Source organism: Strix uralensis, chromosome 3 (genome assembly GCF_047716275.1).
Source record: "Strix uralensis isolate ZFMK-TIS-50842 chromosome 3, bStrUra1, whole genome shotgun sequence".
In the NCBI taxonomy this organism is placed as follows: Eukaryota; Metazoa; Chordata; class Aves; order Strigiformes; family Strigidae; genus Strix; species Strix uralensis.
This window is the reverse complement of record NC_133974.1, coordinates 8,337,637-8,356,505: the sequence shown is the minus strand read 5'-3', so window position 1 is coordinate 8,356,505 and position 18,869 is coordinate 8,337,637. Positions and strand designations below refer to the sequence as shown.

At 40.0% G+C, this 18,869-nt stretch overlaps 1 protein-coding gene across 1 annotated transcript in view; it reads left to right on the top strand.

The window, feature by feature from the left end:
* FKBP1B (FKBP prolyl isomerase 1B) overlaps positions 1 to 18,869 on the top strand; it is a 46,998-nt gene that overhangs the window by 1,452 nt on the left and 26,677 nt on the right. The window contains exon 2 of the mRNA XM_074861463.1: positions 1,397 to 1,444. Within this exon, the coding sequence (XP_074717564.1) occupies positions 1,397 to 1,444 (48 nt within the window). The remainder of the gene's footprint in view (positions 1 to 1,396; positions 1,445 to 18,869) is intronic.

The following is an 18,869-nucleotide window of genomic DNA, read 5'->3' as shown; positions in this document are numbered from 1 at the left end:
AAGGTAGGATTCATCTCGCATAACTTTTCTCAGGTTAGGTGGCTAGTCTAAAGCAGTCTTCTAGGTTTTTTTCTGTAGTCCTCTCCAGAGAATAATTCATCTTGCCCCTCTCTGGATAGGCTGGGTTTTTCTCAAAGCACTGCTAATTCCCCGCTGTCAATAGGGGAAGCCCGGGAGACTGGCATGTGATAGTTGCCAGTGTTTTAGGTGGCTGAAGTTAAACGAGATGAATCTCACTTTAGGGTTACACTGGTTCCCTGGCTGGGTACCAGTTGTGCTGTGCTTTGTGCAGCCCACGGCTAGAGGTACTGCAGCCAAATACAAGCTGGTGAACAAGGCTGTTCAGACGATGCTTGAAAGAACCATCTTCTCAATTTCATCTTGTAAATCTCAGTTCATCATATTAGCCTGCCCTCATGCCATTTACTTCTCATGGTGGTTTTGGCATATAAGCCCTATAGTTTATATGTTACTTACTGTTTTATACCCTGTGATGCACCCTGTATTGCCTAAATTATCATGTTAATTCAGACTAAAGAGGCCAGAAAGCCAACTAAGATATGAGCCTCTGTTTCTATCTGAATCCCCAGTTTCTAGCTTTCTGGCAAGGATGTTCCTAAATAATTCGTCTCATTCATACTTTTAAGTTCTTCTGAGCCTGGGCCCTCCCCTGGCCAACATTACTTGAGAAATCAAGGTTAGCTGTTTTAATATGCCATTGGCACCTAATTGAGCCTGGAAAATCTTCCCCTAGTTTTTAGTGCCTTTGGCAGTACCTAGAACAGGCAAAATGAAAATGGTAATTTTGTCTTCCAGTTGCAAGAAAATAGTTTAAGCCTTCTTTTTCTTTCAGTATGAAAATTTTAGGAGGCTCTTACAAGAAATCAGTGTATCACTACTTTAGTGTTGCCCAATGCTACAATATTAAGCTGCCATTGTATGTGAAAATATTTTAAAACCTTTCCTGGCTAATTAAAGATGCCCTTGTCTTGAGTAAAAGGCATTAGAAATGTGAATACAAATGGAATTTCTTCCCAATGTCAAATGAAGACTTTATTTGAAAAATGATAACAAAAATGTTCTGAGAATTTCAAGGCTATAATCTGTGAAGTTTTGACTGTCATTTTGCACTTGGAGAATGTAAATGCATATATAATGCCCACATATATAGGGAAAATTACATAAGGAAGATACTATTTGGTCGAACAACTAAATAGAAGACAAGCTGGGACCTTCTACCCTAAACCGTACCCATTCCTGTCTTGCATATTAGTGATTTGATAAAGCATAGTCAATACAAATCTCAGTCTGACATTTTCCTCTTAAAAGATAAACCTGCCTAGCCACACAGATTAATCAGAGAAAATAAAAGAATAACCTTTTATAATTTTAACAGGACGGACATTTCCAAAGAAGGGTCAGACGTGTGTGGTGCACTACACAGGTAAGGCGTGTTTTAAATATTCTCTCAATGCCAACTGCCTTGTGTTCAAGAGTCGTTTGCCATTTCAGATGTGTTTGTTGTATTTGTTGCTTTGTTCTGTCACTCATAATCCATTTGATTATATTCTGACGGATTTCCTGAATATTTCACTTCTAGCTGAGCAGTTCAGGCTACAGTATCTAGTTGTGCATGCTAGTAGATCAGCCAAGTGCAGCGTTCAGTGGTGAGAGGTTAACAGATGAAGCTGTGGACCTGATTCTTTAAGCCATTATACTAGCTAATGAAATCGAGCATGAAACAGTGAAAATGCTGTGTTCATATTTTTCCAGCCTCTGATCTTGATACAGATAATTAATGATTGTATATATCTTAAAAGCATGTGTCTATGAATTGGCAGTAAAATTCATTCCAGATTGAAGAGATCAATGCAAGATCTATTTAACATGTGCTTTATAGACTTATATGAATCTTAAGTGGAGAGTTGGTTAATGGAGCTGTTTGTGCTGCACCTTTGTGCAGAGGAAAAACGTCCTTTAAATCAGTTTGTAATGTCATGTTTTGTATGTAGTTATGTAAATTGTCAAAAGATGCAAAGACCTCTGCAGTCCAAGTCCCCAGCTGGGAACTTCACATCAAGACCTGCCATTTTATGTGATCTTTTTCTTAAGAAGGCAAAACATAGGTGATGTGAGGATTGACAGCGACGGATCTGGGCCTAGATCTGTGAAGTAATGTTTTCCTCTAGCGTTCAATATTATAGGAAAGTTCTCACTGGTAACTGTTGCTTTCTTTCAGTTTTTTACTTGGTTCTGTAGCTCACAACTGGAGCAAGGTGGGAACATTTTCCAGTAAATATAACTAATGAAGTAAACCTATTTGTATTTTCAAGAAGCTTTTTGATATAGTTTCAGTAATATCACTCTTCAAAAGGTTATATGGAAGTTAGTACACTGGCTTGGGATATAGGATGTCTGGGTTTAAGCTCCTACACGTTTGTATATTCAAAGTATTTTGATCTGATGAGGATTTCTAGTTTGAATCAGAAGTAGTTAAACACATGGGTCTCCCATGTCAGTCTCAGCTCTTACAGACGTTCCTCTGTAACTTAGATCTGAAAATAGATGTTTTGAAACTATTTTTGTGAAGATGCCGAAAGATACGTTTGTGATCCGGTCCAAACTTCAAAAGTTTTTATGAAATAAAATTGTCACCTCCCACCCCCAGTTAGTTCAAGATAAATTTACATGTCTGAACTGAAATAGGCAAAAAAATTTGAGACCAGTGGCTCCCACAAAGCACAATTTTGCTGGATAATTTCAGAGAGGGTGTGAACGGTAAATGTGGAAAGATAACAAGATACTGCATACTCGTATTGATATTAGATGCCATCTTAGATGAGGCTATCATAAGCTCTCTTTGACATAAAAGACTTTATGAAAACTCATTAAACCGATCTCCAGCGTAAACTGTGCTTCCTCCACGTATCTTGGTATTGGTGCTACGCAACCTCTCTAACTCCCAGATTAGAACAGATATCAGAAAAAGCTCATTGCCTCAGTTCCAGTGCTGTTGCAATGTCTAAGCAGACTTTGCTGGTAATATTTTTAAAGGGAGCCCATAGTTAGTGGATTAAGTGTTTTCTTCCAGTGGTCTGTAAAGCATGTGGGAAAGATGACATATGAATGTCAAGTTTTAAATTAAAACCATTTTATCTGAATACAGTATAACTTGTTTTTATACTGATGCAATTCCGGGTATGTCTGGGATTCATCTTGAAATGATCTGTCTTATTTTTGTGATCTTACTAGGCCTCACTATACTTAATGCCTATCCTCACCACGCTCCTGTGAGTCCTGCTTTAGGAAGTGAGTAGCTAAGTTAGAGATGTCCACATAGATATCCAAAACATCTGTCTTGTCACCTAAAATGGGACTTAGGAAAAATTAAGACACATAGGTGCAAGGAAGTGATCCAGAAATCCAAAAAAAAGTTGCTTAATATCAAGAGCATGTAAAGCTTACAAGTTGTCTCCATGTTCAGCCTACATGTCACTCAGGAGCTAGGCACAGATACCTGTAGGGAGGTGTTGTAATCTGGGAAGTGAGGGAACCATGCTCTGACTGGACTCCACCAAGATCTAGAGATCACTTGGATCCCCAGAAAAGCCTAATGTCACTGGAGTGCTTTGAGCACATCTCTGAATCCAGCATCAAGCACAGCAGAGACAGTCACTTCCAGTCAAAAACACAGCCTGTGGGAGCTCACTTTATGTATAATAACCAAACAGTTTTTTCAGATGTGGCAAACCTATGCTCAGTTGCCTTTTCCGACAGAAGAGGGTCATAGCTCTATTTGCCACATCCTTAACTGCAACCATTTTTTTCTTGGGGAGGGAAGAAGCTGAAATTTCCTGCTCCCTCCAGTTTAGCTTGGAACATTCAGCAGTGAAGAATGCAAGAGCCATGGGCAAGAAAAGGAGCAGGCAAAAGGGTGAGTAATTGGTTCAGACACTCATGTGGGAGTATTGAAGGAGTTGTATTCCAGTCCCTGCCTTCAGGGATTAATTTTATGTATTTTTTTTAATCCAATGATTTTACCATACGGTGGTGCCTAGTCTTGACATCTTGGTAGGCCACGTAACTTCTTGTGGTGGCCCTTCTGCTGTCACACCAATGCACACACTGTGTGGCAATACAGCTCCTTAGCACAAACATGGTTGGTTCCATGATTCCCTGAAGGGCTAGATTTTTGCCCATGCATAGAAAACATATTGCTTGTTCACTAATTATTCATGTCTCAAGAGTTTCCAGCAAGGAGGAGGAAGAGACTAGAAGGGGCTTGCTTCTGCCCAGACCAAGTTATGAATTTTTATGGAGACTCAAACGAGGTGTGGGCTGTGTCTTACTTCCCCGTCTTGCCTTCTCTCTCCAGGAGTCCCATAGATGTGCATTTACCATGTGATGGGGTGATGGCTGAGAGCATGGACAGGAGGGGACTGCTGGCACTACAGGAATAAAAGGCCTGTAGCTTGATTCTGAAGCATCTTTGGGAAAAAGGTTTTTAGGAGCAAGCGGTCTGCATGAGTTGTCCTGGCAGTCCATGCAGAAGTTCAGAGAGGACCAAAGGCTGGTACTCTAGGCATTTGGCAGAACTTTAGAGTCCTGTCTGCTCATCCTCCAGGATCTTATGATTCATGCATTGCCAAGGTAGGAATTCAGCAGGGTAGTTTCTAGTCTGACGACCCTACATGTTCCAGAGAAGTGGGAAGTGAGAACTGGAATCTCCTCAAGATGAAGGAGAACTGTGATCAAGTTTTACACTTCTGCTGTCAGCGCTCCAGCTATTAGGCTGTTATATGTGGCAGCTTTGCCTCTTTCTCTCCTTGTTCAAATAGATGTATAATCTCAGGAGCAGACTTTGTGGTTTGAATCCCAAATGTGGACAGACCTAAGTTCCAGTGGCAGCAGGAGTTAAGGTGCCACCTCACTAGGGAACAGTATAGAAGGAACGTCTTAGTTTAAGCAAATCTTTTTTTTTTTTTCTTCCCTTAAGGAGTAGTTCTTGGCTGCTTTACTGTTGGAGCAGGATTTTTGGATTACCCTTCAGAAGTACCTAATTGCCCTTTCTGTCTACATAAGACGCCTTAGTGCCTAACTTTGGTACTGTAAATCACCTGCTAATTTTTCAGCTTTGCACAGCCTGAGTTAAGTACACAAATAGATGCAGCAGATCATTGCAGAAGATTAGATAGGAGGACTGTGACAGAACATGAAACTGAGTCCTGACCTTAGTATATGATAGAAGAATGTGGTCAGATCCCCATATGTTTTATTTTTGTTAAGAAATATAACAAATATAATAATTTCTTATCATCCAGCATCTATGTTGTGTCTCAAAAGTTACCTGACACAATATTAAAGTAATGGGATTAATAGATAAGGTAGTGCTTTGGCACTGAAATGCATTTCCAGCAGCAATGGTTTATGTCATGTTTTTGTCAGGGATTTCATTGAGCAAGCTTCTGAAAGCCTTTGGCAATCTGCTTACTCCTTCTGTTTTCCATCTGCAAAATGATAGTTGTACTTCGTCTGCCTTGTGTAGATAGATTGCAAGCAATTTGAGATATGAACTGCCTCCTTCTTCAGGCCTAACGTAATGGCGTCCTAATCTTGATCGGGTCTTCAGGTTACATTATAGTACTGATAGTAATACAAGTAAACAAATTAAAGTGTCATTAGTCCTGGAGTGTATCAACAGAATTGAGGCGTTTTCTGCAGTTTTGTTTCCTGTGATTTAAATTTGTTGACTCTGGCAATGGGGAATTAGCAGTGCAAAATTTTCAAAGATTTAAGAAGGTGATGCAAAACGTGACTTTCAATTAGAAATGCCCCTGAACAAAACCTTTGCTGAGGTTGTGAATGTTCTGTCTAGAGACTGTGGGGTAAAACCTGCACTCTGGGAAGCTGAATCCTATTCCTGGCCCTCCTGCTGGATGATGGTGTGCTCTCAAACAAGCTTTGTGTATACTGGTCCCAAATCTGCTCTTCATAGTGAGAGGTCTGCTTTTTTTCCAGGTTATTTGGTGCTGAATTCTTGTCTTGTCCCATGTAGCTTGTGGCAGTGCTGAATCCTTAACCTCTTCATCTTTCTCTCTGGCCACTTGTAAATCTGTGATAATAATACAATTACCCTTTTTAAGCAACTCATGATGTTCAGTATTTGTAGTGTGCTGGAATATATCTGTTTGAGTGAGACTATAAAGGCACGTTAAATCATTAATTACTTATTAAACTGGACTTCCATGAAAGATTTTTCCATAGACTTTTTAGGCTAGGGCAATGGCCACAAAATTGCACCAAATATATATAGGAATAGACGAGAATAGAATAGAATAATTTCAGTTGGAAGGGACCTACAACAATCATCCAGTCCAACTGCCTGACCAATTCAGGGCTCACCAAAAATTAAAGCATGTTATTAAGGGCATTGTCCAAATGCCTCTTAAACACTGACAGGCTTGGGGCATCGAGCACCTCTCTAGGAAGCCTGTTCCAGTGTTTGACCATCCCCTCAGTAAAGAAATGCTTCCTAATGTCCAGTCTGAACCTCCCCGGTGCAGCTTTGAACTGTTCCCACGTGTCCTGTCACTGGATAACAGGGAGAAGAGATCAGCACCTCCCTCTCCACTTCAATATTTCAACACCAAGAAGTTGATTGTTTTTTTAAATGCTTAAAGTGCAATTCCCTATTGAAATAAATGAATACTACTCCATTTATTTCAGCTGAGCTGTACAAATTCATTCAGTTTTAGGAAGCAGACCTTTATTTAAAGCAGATTAATTGTTCTTTTCCTGGTGATCTGAGGACAAACTCGTCTCACCTTCTTTCCCTGAGTATTACCAACATTACTGTATATTGTTTCTTTAGCTTTGGCAGTGGTGTAGTGTTGAGAGTTATGGCTGTGTCTGTGAAGTTGAAAGTATTTTTTTTTTACCTTTTTTATAACAAAAGCATACTGCATAGATGCAGATGAACAGTAATTTATAGAATATGCTTGATTTATCATTATTTTAAAAAGCATTTTCCATTTAACACAATACAAATATAATGCAATTCCCTTGAAATAACTCTTGCCAAAAAGAGAACAGATCTGCCTATTTTTCTTGGATCAAAATCAACCCAGTCTTAAGTGTATGTAGTAATAGCCAGAGATTTGTCTATACTGACATACTTTCAAAAAGACTAACATAAATTCAGAATAACTTTGCAGAGTGTCATATATTTGTCTGTGAGCCTCAGTATCTGCATGACTGGATGTACATTAGCTTCATGTGAGAGCACTTTGTGCCAGGTGGGTACAGGAGTATTTTATTTCTCTGGTTGCGCTTTCAGAAACATCTGTACCACTTCGGTGGGAGCTGTGCATGTGTATCTGAGAGGAAAATTGAACTAAGTAAGGAATTAAATCAAAATTCTTTGTCCCCAGGAAGCTGTCTAGCTGGGTTTGGAAGAGGATAGTGAACACTCCAATTAGAGTTATCATTAATAAGAATTGTGTTGTAACAGACATTATAATTGAGCCTTGAATTACAGCCAGATAAATCTTGCTTACCTAGAAAGAACTTAAATTGTTTTATCGAGCATGTTCCCAAGATATGTTATACCAGGAGAGTGTGATGTCTGCCCATCTTTTGGGGCCTGCCAGTTTTCTGCATTTTTTTACTTAAAGTAATCTCTTCAAATTGCCCTGGTTTGAAAGGATGAAAGCCTTTTACTTCTACAGAGATCTTGGTGGCAGCTAAGCACTTAGAAGTATCCTTTTTCTTTGCTGAATCATAACTGCAAAAAGTAGCTCTAGTCCTTGCTGAAGAACATGATCTTTTGCTGCCCCTCAGAAATGATTTCCAAGTCTTAAAACTCTCTGGATAAAAGGAGTAAAATTCTAATCTTTGCTTATTTAATGTATATTGGTTACCTCTGGAAATATTTTAGCAGTGACTTCAGGCTGATAGTGATCAGAGTCCAGAAGCAAAAGTTCGAGAAGAGATTTCTCCTACGCATTTTGCTGCCAGCTTAGCGACTGATTTCAAGTATATTACTTGCTCTTTCATTTTTAAAATTTGACAGAAAAGGGGGCTGTGCCTTTCAAAATTGTCATGAAATTAATGTTTGCAAGTACTGTGAGACTTGCTGTAAGAAGAAGCTATTGATGTGAAAAAGATGATTTGATGAATAAAAAAGGTTCAGAGATTAGTATGAAAAAAATGTATCAGCTTCAGACACCGAATTAGTGAGTTTAAATTGAACATACCAGATTGTTCCCTGATGGAAAAGGATCAGTGTAATAAAAGTAGCCTCAAGTTTCCCAGTTGCTCCTCCTCTGCACTGAACGCTGCATTGCTGTGTACTGTGCCCATCGTTTTCACTGAAATTACTTGTGGCATTAGATGCTATTTAATGTGGGTAAGTGAAATAGAAAAGGAGCTTGAAATTATCCGACAGCATTCTTATTGGCAACCTCAGCTGAGAAGCGATGGTTTGACTAAGAATTGGAAGTCTCTCCCCTTAAGGGTGGTCTCCATGGCATTGAGGTGTTATTTGGACAGCTGCTAATATGCTTTGTGCAAAGAAAGGGAAGACTTCAGGACTATCTGTAAACACTGTCTTATGTTCATTTAGGACAAAGACAGGATGAGTTTGTTTCTTGCAGAGTAAAGATGGTTATAAAGAGATTTCTTCAAGATAACATACACAGGCACTTTTTCCCCTGACAGAGAAGTCTCTGTCAGCATGAAACATGTTGAATGATTTGGTGACTGTCAGCTTCGATTTTGGAGCACCTGCTAACCTCTACAGGATTTCCTTTCACAGAGGGATTGTAGCATCATGCTCCCTTCCTGTTGTGCATAGAAATGAAACTGCTTACAAATAATTAGACCTCACAAAAGCCTTAAAGAAGTGGATTTCAAGGTATTAAAAAAAAAAAAAAAGTTCACAAAGCAGATTATCTAAAGTACCAGAGAACTAATAGCCTCTGTTCATCAAGTTTTTAAAAGCTGAGAACTGATCCAAAACAGTTCCATCTTTTAGAAAATTAGACTGCTGTTTTCAAACACTTGCACTTGTTTTCAATGATCCCAGTGTGCCACTCTGCCTACTTACAGCTCATACGTATATTTAAGGAATAGGACCTGAAAGGTTTGCATCAATTTTTGATCGTTAGAATTCCAGGTCCTCACAAGAATGACACGGTTTTTGCCCCCCAAAAAATCAAAGAATTGCTGAAACAACTCTGCAGTGAATATTTGCTAATTTAAAATGTACAAATGGTTACTACATCAGCTAAATGAGAAACTCTCTCAGCTGGCACCAGTGATAGGCTTGTCTCCCTTTATTGACAAAATAGAACTGACATCACCGTATTTACCTAATTAAGAAGTCTAAATTGAGAGCTTAGTTACCTTAGGCTCCCTAAATAGTTAGCTTTTTGGATACGCCTCTCTCTCTTCATTAGATGAAGAACTTAATACCGTTCCTAAGGTAACTCAGCTAAGCAGGGTTTGTGGAAGGGGTAATATTTTCTTAACTAGACAACATGTGGTGTCATCTCTCTGCAGTGGATACATGGCAGCCACATTTCAGGTGCATCCCCCGAGCAGTTGCTGTGCAGCCGGAGATTGCTGCAGGCTTGTGGTCTTCAGAGCTCACTGGGTTGGTCCTAGTGCTGCAGCGATGTGCGTGGGAGATCCCTGCAGAGGACCATTGCCAGGGAGCTCACACAGTGCCTGTCTTTTGGCGCTGGTAAGCAATTGAATGGGCAGCCTTGGAGGAGACACACAGTGCTGTGGGAAGCAGCGAGTCGGCGTTGGCATGAGTTCTGCTGAGTCTTGCTGAACCAGCGCCAGGGGGCTGCTAGGGGGCTTTATATTGAAAGCAACATCTCTCAATTGAGATATATTATGTAGCTTTAGTTACTCAAGGGCATTGTAAATCTTACTTAATTTTTTTTCGCAAGACTGCTGGCTGCAGAAGTTTGTACTCCCTTGCACATCACTCAGTGCAAGGGATCTCAAATGTAGACATGGTGTCATCAGGCAGAGCCAGTGGATCTTTGTAGCTGAGGCAGCAGCAGATCCGTGCAGTCAGGCAGTGTAGTCCCTTATCTCCCGTCCAACATCCTGGGTCTTCTAAAACTCTGTTACAGCAGTGGTTTTGAGGCGTATTTGATTTGTAGCTCTCCCTCTGTCTCTGTTTATGCTATCCCAAGTCTGGTTTCCCCTTCCAGATCTCTTCCATTTAATCCTGCATAGTTATTGGTTCTTAGTTGTCTCTTGCTGCTCCAATTCACTTCCCTTTGCACATTTAATGATGCAACTACCTTGATTTAGCAAGATCATCTTCTTTTATTCTGTTCTCTGCGGTTTGGTAAGGGTGGTTTTCTCCTGGACAGAGGAAAAGACCTAACACTTAATCAGTTCGTTTTCCAATCTATGACGCTACAAACCCCCTGATGCATTGGTTCTGTCTAGTTTTAAATGACCAAAGTGATAATGCTGTTTTGCTGCTTCCAAACCCATTGAAGTTCCTGCTGTTGCAACAGTAAAAGTAGTTTTCTGTTTAAATTCTTTACCCTACATTAGGAAAAAAAAAACCCAAACAAACAAACCACAAAACAAACAAGTGATTGTTTGAAAATTACACTATACTACTATATAGGGATTGTGGTTATGGGAATTTATATTTTCATTCTTTGTGGATAAATTTCTATTTATTTTTTCTATATTTTCTATTTATATTTTCTATTTATTTTTTTCTATTTTCTATATTTCTATTTATTTTTTCTATATATTTTTTAAGCAGGGATTTCCAGGAAGAGAGGAGGGCCTTGTACTTTGGGAGGTGAAATCTAGCCATATGTAGGGCACATAAAAGAAAACAGAAGATGAATCACACAGTGGACACCATGAAGTGTTGCCATTTCCAGACTGGAATGTACAATTTTCAGCCTGAAGAACTGAAGTAAATTTTTGTTGTGAAAGCTGTAATTTTGGTGGAAAAGCCTTTCCTACAAATTTTATTTTGAAGGTTGAGGAACTGAGACTGAAATTCATAGACTAGCTGCCAACTCTGTATCGTAGAATCACAGATTAGTTTGGGTTGGAAGGGACCTTAAAGATCATCTAGTTCCAACCCCCCTGCCATGGGCAGGGACACCTTCCACTAGACCAGGTTGCTCAAAGCCCCGTCCAACCTGGCCTTGAATACTTACAGGGAGGGGGCAGCCACAACTTCTCTGGGCAACCTGTTTTAGTGTCTCAGCACCCTCATCATATCTAATCTAAACCTACCCTCTTTCAGTTAAAAAACTGTTGCCCCTTGTGCCGTCACTACAGGCCTTGGTAAAAAGTCTCTCTCCATCTTTCTTATAAGCCCTCTTTAAATATTGAAACTCTGCAATAACATCTCCCTGAGCCTTCTCCAGGCTGAACAGCCCCAACTCTCTCAGCCTTTCCTCACAGGAGAGGTGTTCCAGTCCTCTGACCATTTTCATGGCCCTCCTCTGGACCCGCTCTAACAGGTCCAGGTCTTTCCTGTACTGGGGACCCCAGAACTGGATGCAGTACTCCATCCAGGTGGGGATCTCATGAGAGCAGAATAGAGAGGGAAAATCACCTTCCTTGACCTGCTGGCCACACTTCTTTTGATGCAGACCAGAGTTCCATTGATTTTCTGGGTTGTGAGTGCACATTGTCGGCTCATGTCCAATTCTTCATCCACCAGTATCCCCAGATCCTTCTCCATAGGGCTGCTCTCAATCCATTCATTCCTGTCTATTGATATTGGGGATTGTCCTGACCCATGTGCAGGACCTTGCACTTGGCCTTGCTCAACTTCATGGGGTTCACATGGGCTCACTCCTCAAGCCTGTCAAGGTCCCTCCAGATGGCATCCCTTCCCTCAAACAAATCAACTGCACCACTTGGCTTGATGTCAACCGTGAACTTGCTGAGGGTGCACTCAATCCCACTGTCAATGTCATTAATAAAGATATTGAACCGGTCCCAATATGGACCCTTGAGGGACACCACTTGTTACTGATCTCCATTTGGACATCGAGCTGTTGAATGCATGTCTTTTGATGTGGCCATCTGGATTCAGCCAATTCCTTATCCATCAAATCCATACGTCTCCAATTTAGTGGCAAGGATTTCGTGTGGGACCATGTCAAAGGCCTTACAGAAGTCAAGATAGATTACATGAGTTGCTCTTCCTTTATCCACCACTGCAGTCATTCTATTGTAGAAGGCCATCAGGTTAGTCATGTTGGTCTGAGCTGAAGTATTATACATTAAGCAAAATTTATGACAGTATTTAAAGTTGTAAATCTGAGTTTTACAGCTCAGGCTTATCTTCAGTTGTAATCTGAATTAAGTCTTACATGGTTTCTGCCCATTTTCATTATAAGGCAAAATTATTTTTTCTTACTAGGAAGTTACTCTGTCTGACCCTGCTGTACCCCTTTCTTGCCTTTCTTGCTTGAAACTTATACTACATAGTGGCCACCTTACTACACGCATGCAGCCACATTAGGGGCATCCAGCTGTAGTTTGCAGTACCTCTGTACCTGACCACTGTCTACACACACTTAAACTACAGAGTAAAAGCAGAATTACATGTAAATCTTCTTTCATTCTGAAACTATTATCCTTTTGTCTGAAAGAAGTTGGAACGGTAATCACAAAGACTAACCATGGAGGAGAAATCTTCTTCAATGACATCTCGTTCATGGAGAGGAATGATCTTTTCTGCAGTGTCATGCTGAAACACCTGACCTTGGCTTGGGCTCAGGATCGCTCTCTGGAAGTGTCTCTCTCCACTGATGAGAGCAGGAGGTGCTCCTCTGTGACGCTGCCTGTGTGACTAGCTCCCCGCATCCCCCATGTCCCACAGTGGCCAGCTGGCAACAACTCTGGAAAAGCTATGGCTGTGTCTGTCCCACCCTGCCAGGGCAGTTTCTGGAGCGCACAGACAGCCCCATCAATAGCTTTTGTTTTATGCTCTCCTTTGAATTTTCTTCTACTGTCATTTGCACCTTGTTTTCAGTCAAATAAATAGCAGGGACAGGTTCACAGCTCTTCCTTAGGTCAGTCAGCAGAGCTTCTGCACAGCACAGCTGAGGGCTATCACCTAACCTGGGTTGAGCACTTTTTGTCATGTCCTACCTTTTCCTGTCTGGAACTCAAAGGACCTTTTTATATCTGAATGCTGGGGACTTCCAGAGCCTGTAACTATAAGAAGAGGTGTTAAAAAGGCATTGGAAGAGGATGGAAATGCCTCATTAAAAAATGATCTTTACCTGTGCCATTAAGACTTGTTCTATGTGAAACCGTTTATATAGCTCATCACCTTTTCAACATTTATTCCAATTCCTGGGTGGGAGTGTAGGAGTTTTAAATGCTTATGAGTCAAATGCAAGTTCGGGGTTGATAGAATCATGAAGAACTGCTGTCATTATTCCCCTGTGGACAACTTAAAAAGTTGAGTCTGATCAAAGTGCTACACCCTTCATTCATAAATCCCTTTGGAAAGGGAAGAGCATTGTTTACTCACCTTGAAAAGACAGGGAAATTCAGAAGGGAAGTTTGTCCAGGGAACACAGTAAGCCTCTGATAAAGCTGGGGGTAGAAATTCATGTGCTTTTCAAGTCCTTACCTATTATATTTACCTATCTATTTATCTATTACATCACCAGCCTATGTATTTTTTATATATATATAGGCTGTATCAACTCTGTGGAAGAGCTGTTTCTTTTTTCCAGACCTCAGAAGTGTTTAACTTCTGAGAACAAGCTATTCAAATTAAGATGAATGGTGGAAAATCACGTAGTACTTTAGTTTTTATTAGGTTTTCTGTCTTTCTCTAACCAGTCCTGATTTGATTGGTTATATAAGCATTGTAAACAGATTAAGGGCTCAATCCTTCCCTGCTGTAAAGAATAATAGGGGATTTGATTGTAATGATTCACTATTTCAATAAAGCAACTAAAGCTTGCAATACATTGATTGACTAAAACTGCAGAGCCATTTCTGTAGTGCCTTCCTAAGGCTTGTTATCATAGCTCATTCAAAGATCCTCTTCAGATGCAAAAGTTTCTAAAGCATTTGGGAGAACAATATCAAAGTAGGCTGGACCTCAGAGAGCTTGTAGCCATAAACACAGGTGTCAGGTGATGGAGAGTTGAGAAATTATTTGCCTTGCAGAAAAAAAGAGTGATGAAATCTTGGGCTGGGATTTTTCCCTGCATGACATGGGAAGAAACATTGACTGCAAAATTCCTCCATACTGTAATGGAGTTATACAACCTGTCATCTTTCTATTATTCAGTCTGTCACCGTAGGACTGGCCCATTTGTAGATTACAAAGCATTTAAATGATGACAGCTGTATTAGGCAGTACGGGACATGGTTAGCCATTGTGTTTATGGAAAGCAGTGAGATAAGAATAGCTCCTAGTCTTCAGTACTTGCCATGTTTACTTTAGATTTCGGACACCTCTGTACGTTTTGTGGACAAGTAGCTGCGTTGAAAAAGTGGGGTGTGCTAGGGCAGTAGTTATCTTAACTCTTATTTTTCCCTTGAGAAACTGATGTACAATACAGGCCAAGGGGGTGTCAGCTGACAAAAGCCAGACAAATGTGAAGTGTTCCCTGGATTTGATGTCAAGGAGCCTGCCATCCAAGAGAAACCGGACATTGTCCGGCACCACCATGAATGAATGAATGAAAGAATATCCCTGCTGTGCCCTTCCACTGCACCCTCCTGTTACTCTCTTACTATGTGTAAGACCACCCTTCTAGTTTTTCTTCAATACTTCAATAAGTTGTAACAGACTCTTAGAAGAAATTTCTAGTCCATTTGTTTAGTCATCTGCAAGTTTTATTACAGTTTTCAGTGTTACTAGTCATGCAGCTCCTAAGCAGGTTCTAGCATTACATTAAATGACAGGACTTGTTTTCTGATTACATCCTCAGAGGATGAAGCAATAGTTTTAACACATCCAAAAGAACACGTGAGTGCAGCCCACATTTGAAAATGTTTCTTGTTCTGCAGCATAACTTGCTCGTCATAGGCACCAAAGGTGAATAGGTAGGGCTGAAACAGGGGATGCGGGAACGTGCCCAGCTATTTCCTCCTGCCTTTGCACCACTCCATCCTGGGCATAGAAATGTTGTAGTGGCTGCACTGTGAACTGGGCTGAAAATCTGACATGAATGAAAAACAAGTTGGGGAAGGAGGGAGGAAGTGGTTGTGAAGGACAGCAGGACAACAGGGTGATGGAAAGAGCAACAGCAACACTTGTAATTCAGCATTGCTGCAGGTCCAGAGTTTTGCAGTGATGTGGGAAACCAAGGTGCTAAGGTGGTTGTAGAGAAGAGAGAAGGTGACTTGCCTGTGGGAGTGAGGGGCAATATTTATTTCTGTTTCCTTCTCACACTTCTGACCTGTCAGACTTCCCAGTAGTGTCCAGTTTGGGGACCCTCCCATAGCACACTCGCAATCTCTCTATTGCAATAATGTACTGGAACAAATTTCTCTTTTTAGCATGCTTCATATATGAAATGCTGCTGTGGTGAGGACTATCTAGTGGTGCTGTTATTTGTTTATAAAAGTGATCTCAGAATAAATTTGGTTTTGACTTTTTTTTTCCCCAAAAAAGAAGACAAAAAATTTCCTACTTGAGTCTCTGGACTAAAGCATATTTTTGGTGTACAGGTGTCTAGTGGGTGGATGGACAATGATTTCGGGCTGAGATTATGGTTCACAATGAGAGCATTTTACCTTGAATAGGCAGACAAGGTGTCTATACACAGGGAAAGAATTATTGTTATTCATATGTTTATTAGTAGAGTGGACATGACTTTGTTTAAAGGAAGCATTGTTGCCCTTCTACTGAGTGATTGCAAATTTCATGCCTTTATAATTAGCTTCTTATCAGAAAATAAATCAATGTCACTAGCCAAGGTAACTTCTGAACATGACTTGCATAAACCTGTCACTGAGCAGGATTCATCGGAATTGCATTTGTTCCTGATCAAGGAACGGTAACAACTTACATGTGATAAGTCCTACCAGTGTGAAGTATTTAAAGACCCCCCACCTTACTGTGAAATATTGGCAGTGCTGCACAAGATGATCCACCTACTTTTTTCCCCCCTACAAAATATTCAGGGCTCCTAGATTTAAAAGTCAAGAAATTCTGTTTTGCTGAACCTTTCTTTTACTGCTCCTCGTGAAGCAGTGTTTGCTAATTTTGAAATGCTTCTTTTGGCTGAGCTGAGTGAGGATGGACTCAATGACTGCCCCTGCATATGAGGAAGATATTTAGGACTTTTAGTGGGAAGTGACAACTCATGCATGGTCTTCTGTCTGCTGTTTGCCAAAGAGCTGGGGAGACAACTTAGAAAAAAATTAAATCAGGATGCCAAATACTTTTAAACTGTGGTGCGTATCCTATACAACAGAATATTGTATTAGCTTAAATATGGGATCAGCATTTATATATTTAAGGGGGTTAGTGTGGATTCTTACGATTTGTTTTCCTGCTCTTAGTTTTACTTGAGTAAGTAATCTCTAATACAGGTGTATGTGGGTGTACTCTTGAAGTATAAAGATCTTAGATCATAATGTTAAAAACCTCAGGTCAAAGTGAGTGGGGTTTTTTTTAGTATTCAGAACATTTTAAGATAAATTCTGATTCTTGTTTTTACTCAATATCGCAGTTCGGAAATTTATTATGTTGTATTGTACCTTGTTCAGCAAGTCTTTCTCATTTGTGTTTTTGGTCAGTTACAGTGGCAAAATTCTGATTTTTGGATAGGATAGAGTAGAATAGGATAGAATAGACAAGAAATAAAATAGACTGTTTCAGTTGGAAGGGACCTACAACGATCATCCAGTCCAACCACCTGACCACTTCAAGGCTGACCAAAACTTAAAGCATGTTGTTAAGGCCATTGTCCAGTCTTAAACACTCACAGGCAATTTCGGGGTTGTGGATAGCAATGTTGTCAAGGTGGCTCTCCAGCAGTAGGTATACAGATGACTGGACAATATTTCCATAGGATCATAAGGTTTTCCATCATGATCTGCAAGGAATTCATGATACTTTGAATAATAAACTAAAAAAGACACAAAATAAACATGCCAGTGGATATAAAATTGGCTTTTTGAGGAGAGGGCTTTCCAGCAGGTCTTAAAATGGACTGGTGTTAGCCCCACTGTGACATTTTTATCAGTAGAGAAAGATATCAAGGTGATAAAAATTAACAAATATATCGTAAATAAAGGGTCTCATCCCATAGGTCATTGATACAGAGTAATAGGGATCACTGTGTAAAATGGTCACGAGTCAATAATACATTTCAGTTTCTATAAAACCCTTTACAAAGTCGTAGGTGGAATAACAAAGAATGAAGCCTGTGCTTACAGATAAGAGGACTTTGTCATGCGAAGCAGTGACTTTGAAAAAGACCTGGGGAGTGGTGGTTGATTATCAACTGAACACAAGCTCCAGAGCTGTTCTTTAGCCAAAAAGCTGACTGCAATCCCTGAATGTATAAACAGGAACACTGAGAAAAAGGGAGGAGGTCGAGAGGCCTCACACTACTATGGCTGTTTCAAAACCAGTGTGCTCAATTTTGTAGTTCACAATGCTGGAGGTGGTAGAAGTGCTGGGGAACCTTCCTGAACATGAAATGCTTGATTTATTCAGCAGAGGTTAAGGGATGCTTTGGTACTTACATGTGGAACAAAAAATTGATAGGACAATTGAATTGGTCTATTAGCTCACCAAGATACATTAAGATAGCATAGCTGGAAAGTGAAATTTTACAAATTCACCTTAAAATAAGGAATACATTTGAACTGGAAATACTGATTTATAATTGAACACCAATCAATAATTTCAGTCAGTTCATCGCCCCGAGAAATCTTTAAATCAGCTCTTAATTCAAACAGGAATTATTTAGTGCAAATCCTACAGCCTGCATTAAAGTAGGAAGTCAGATGAAGAGATTGCAAGGATCACTTCTGGCATATAAGTGCGTTAATTAATAGTTTTGTCATGTAGTTTGGAAGCTCTGGTTCCGTTCTTGTTCAATGGTCTTTTCGTCATGTAGACTAGTCCTGGAGGCTTCAGATCTTTCTTAGATTCATAGTTTTTAGGGCTGGGATGGCAATTAGTCTGACTCCCCACATACCAGTGTTTGAGCTTGAACTCATTTGCTTCCCTAGGTTTAATCACGTCAATTATTTTTCTTTTGCATTTCATTTTTTGCGTGTCCATATCTTTGATATGTGTTCGTGTATAGATACGGATGAAAACTAAAAATGGAGTAGATCAAAATGTCATCTGCTTTTTCAACTTTTTTGGGTTTATGATGGTCAGATCAATGCTCTGCCACAGGTGGAGTACACTGACATCAGAGGACAGTCAGCATTTTGTAGGAGATGCTCCATATTGTGAAAAATGAGCTGGTACAGAGCTCTGAAACCATTTATATCCACTTGCATTCTGATTACCAGCTTGCATTGGGCATCCTTAGAATTGGTCACTTCTCCAAAAAGTAATCGGAGCATAATAAAAGGTGATTGACAAAATGATTAATCAGTTATGGAACATAATATCACATTTCACTCAAAGTAATTTTCCATACTTAGCCAGAGGCCTTAATTATTTTTTTACACTGCTTTGGTTGATACGATTTTTATTAGATAGTGCTTGTTGTATATGAAAAACAAAATAGTCGCATCAAAACAGATGAGTATTTGACTTCAAGATACATCTTTGATGTGGGGATTACTGGGCAGAAACCTTTGATCAGTGCTGTGAATCTGACCAGATAGCTGTAATAGCTCTTTCTGTA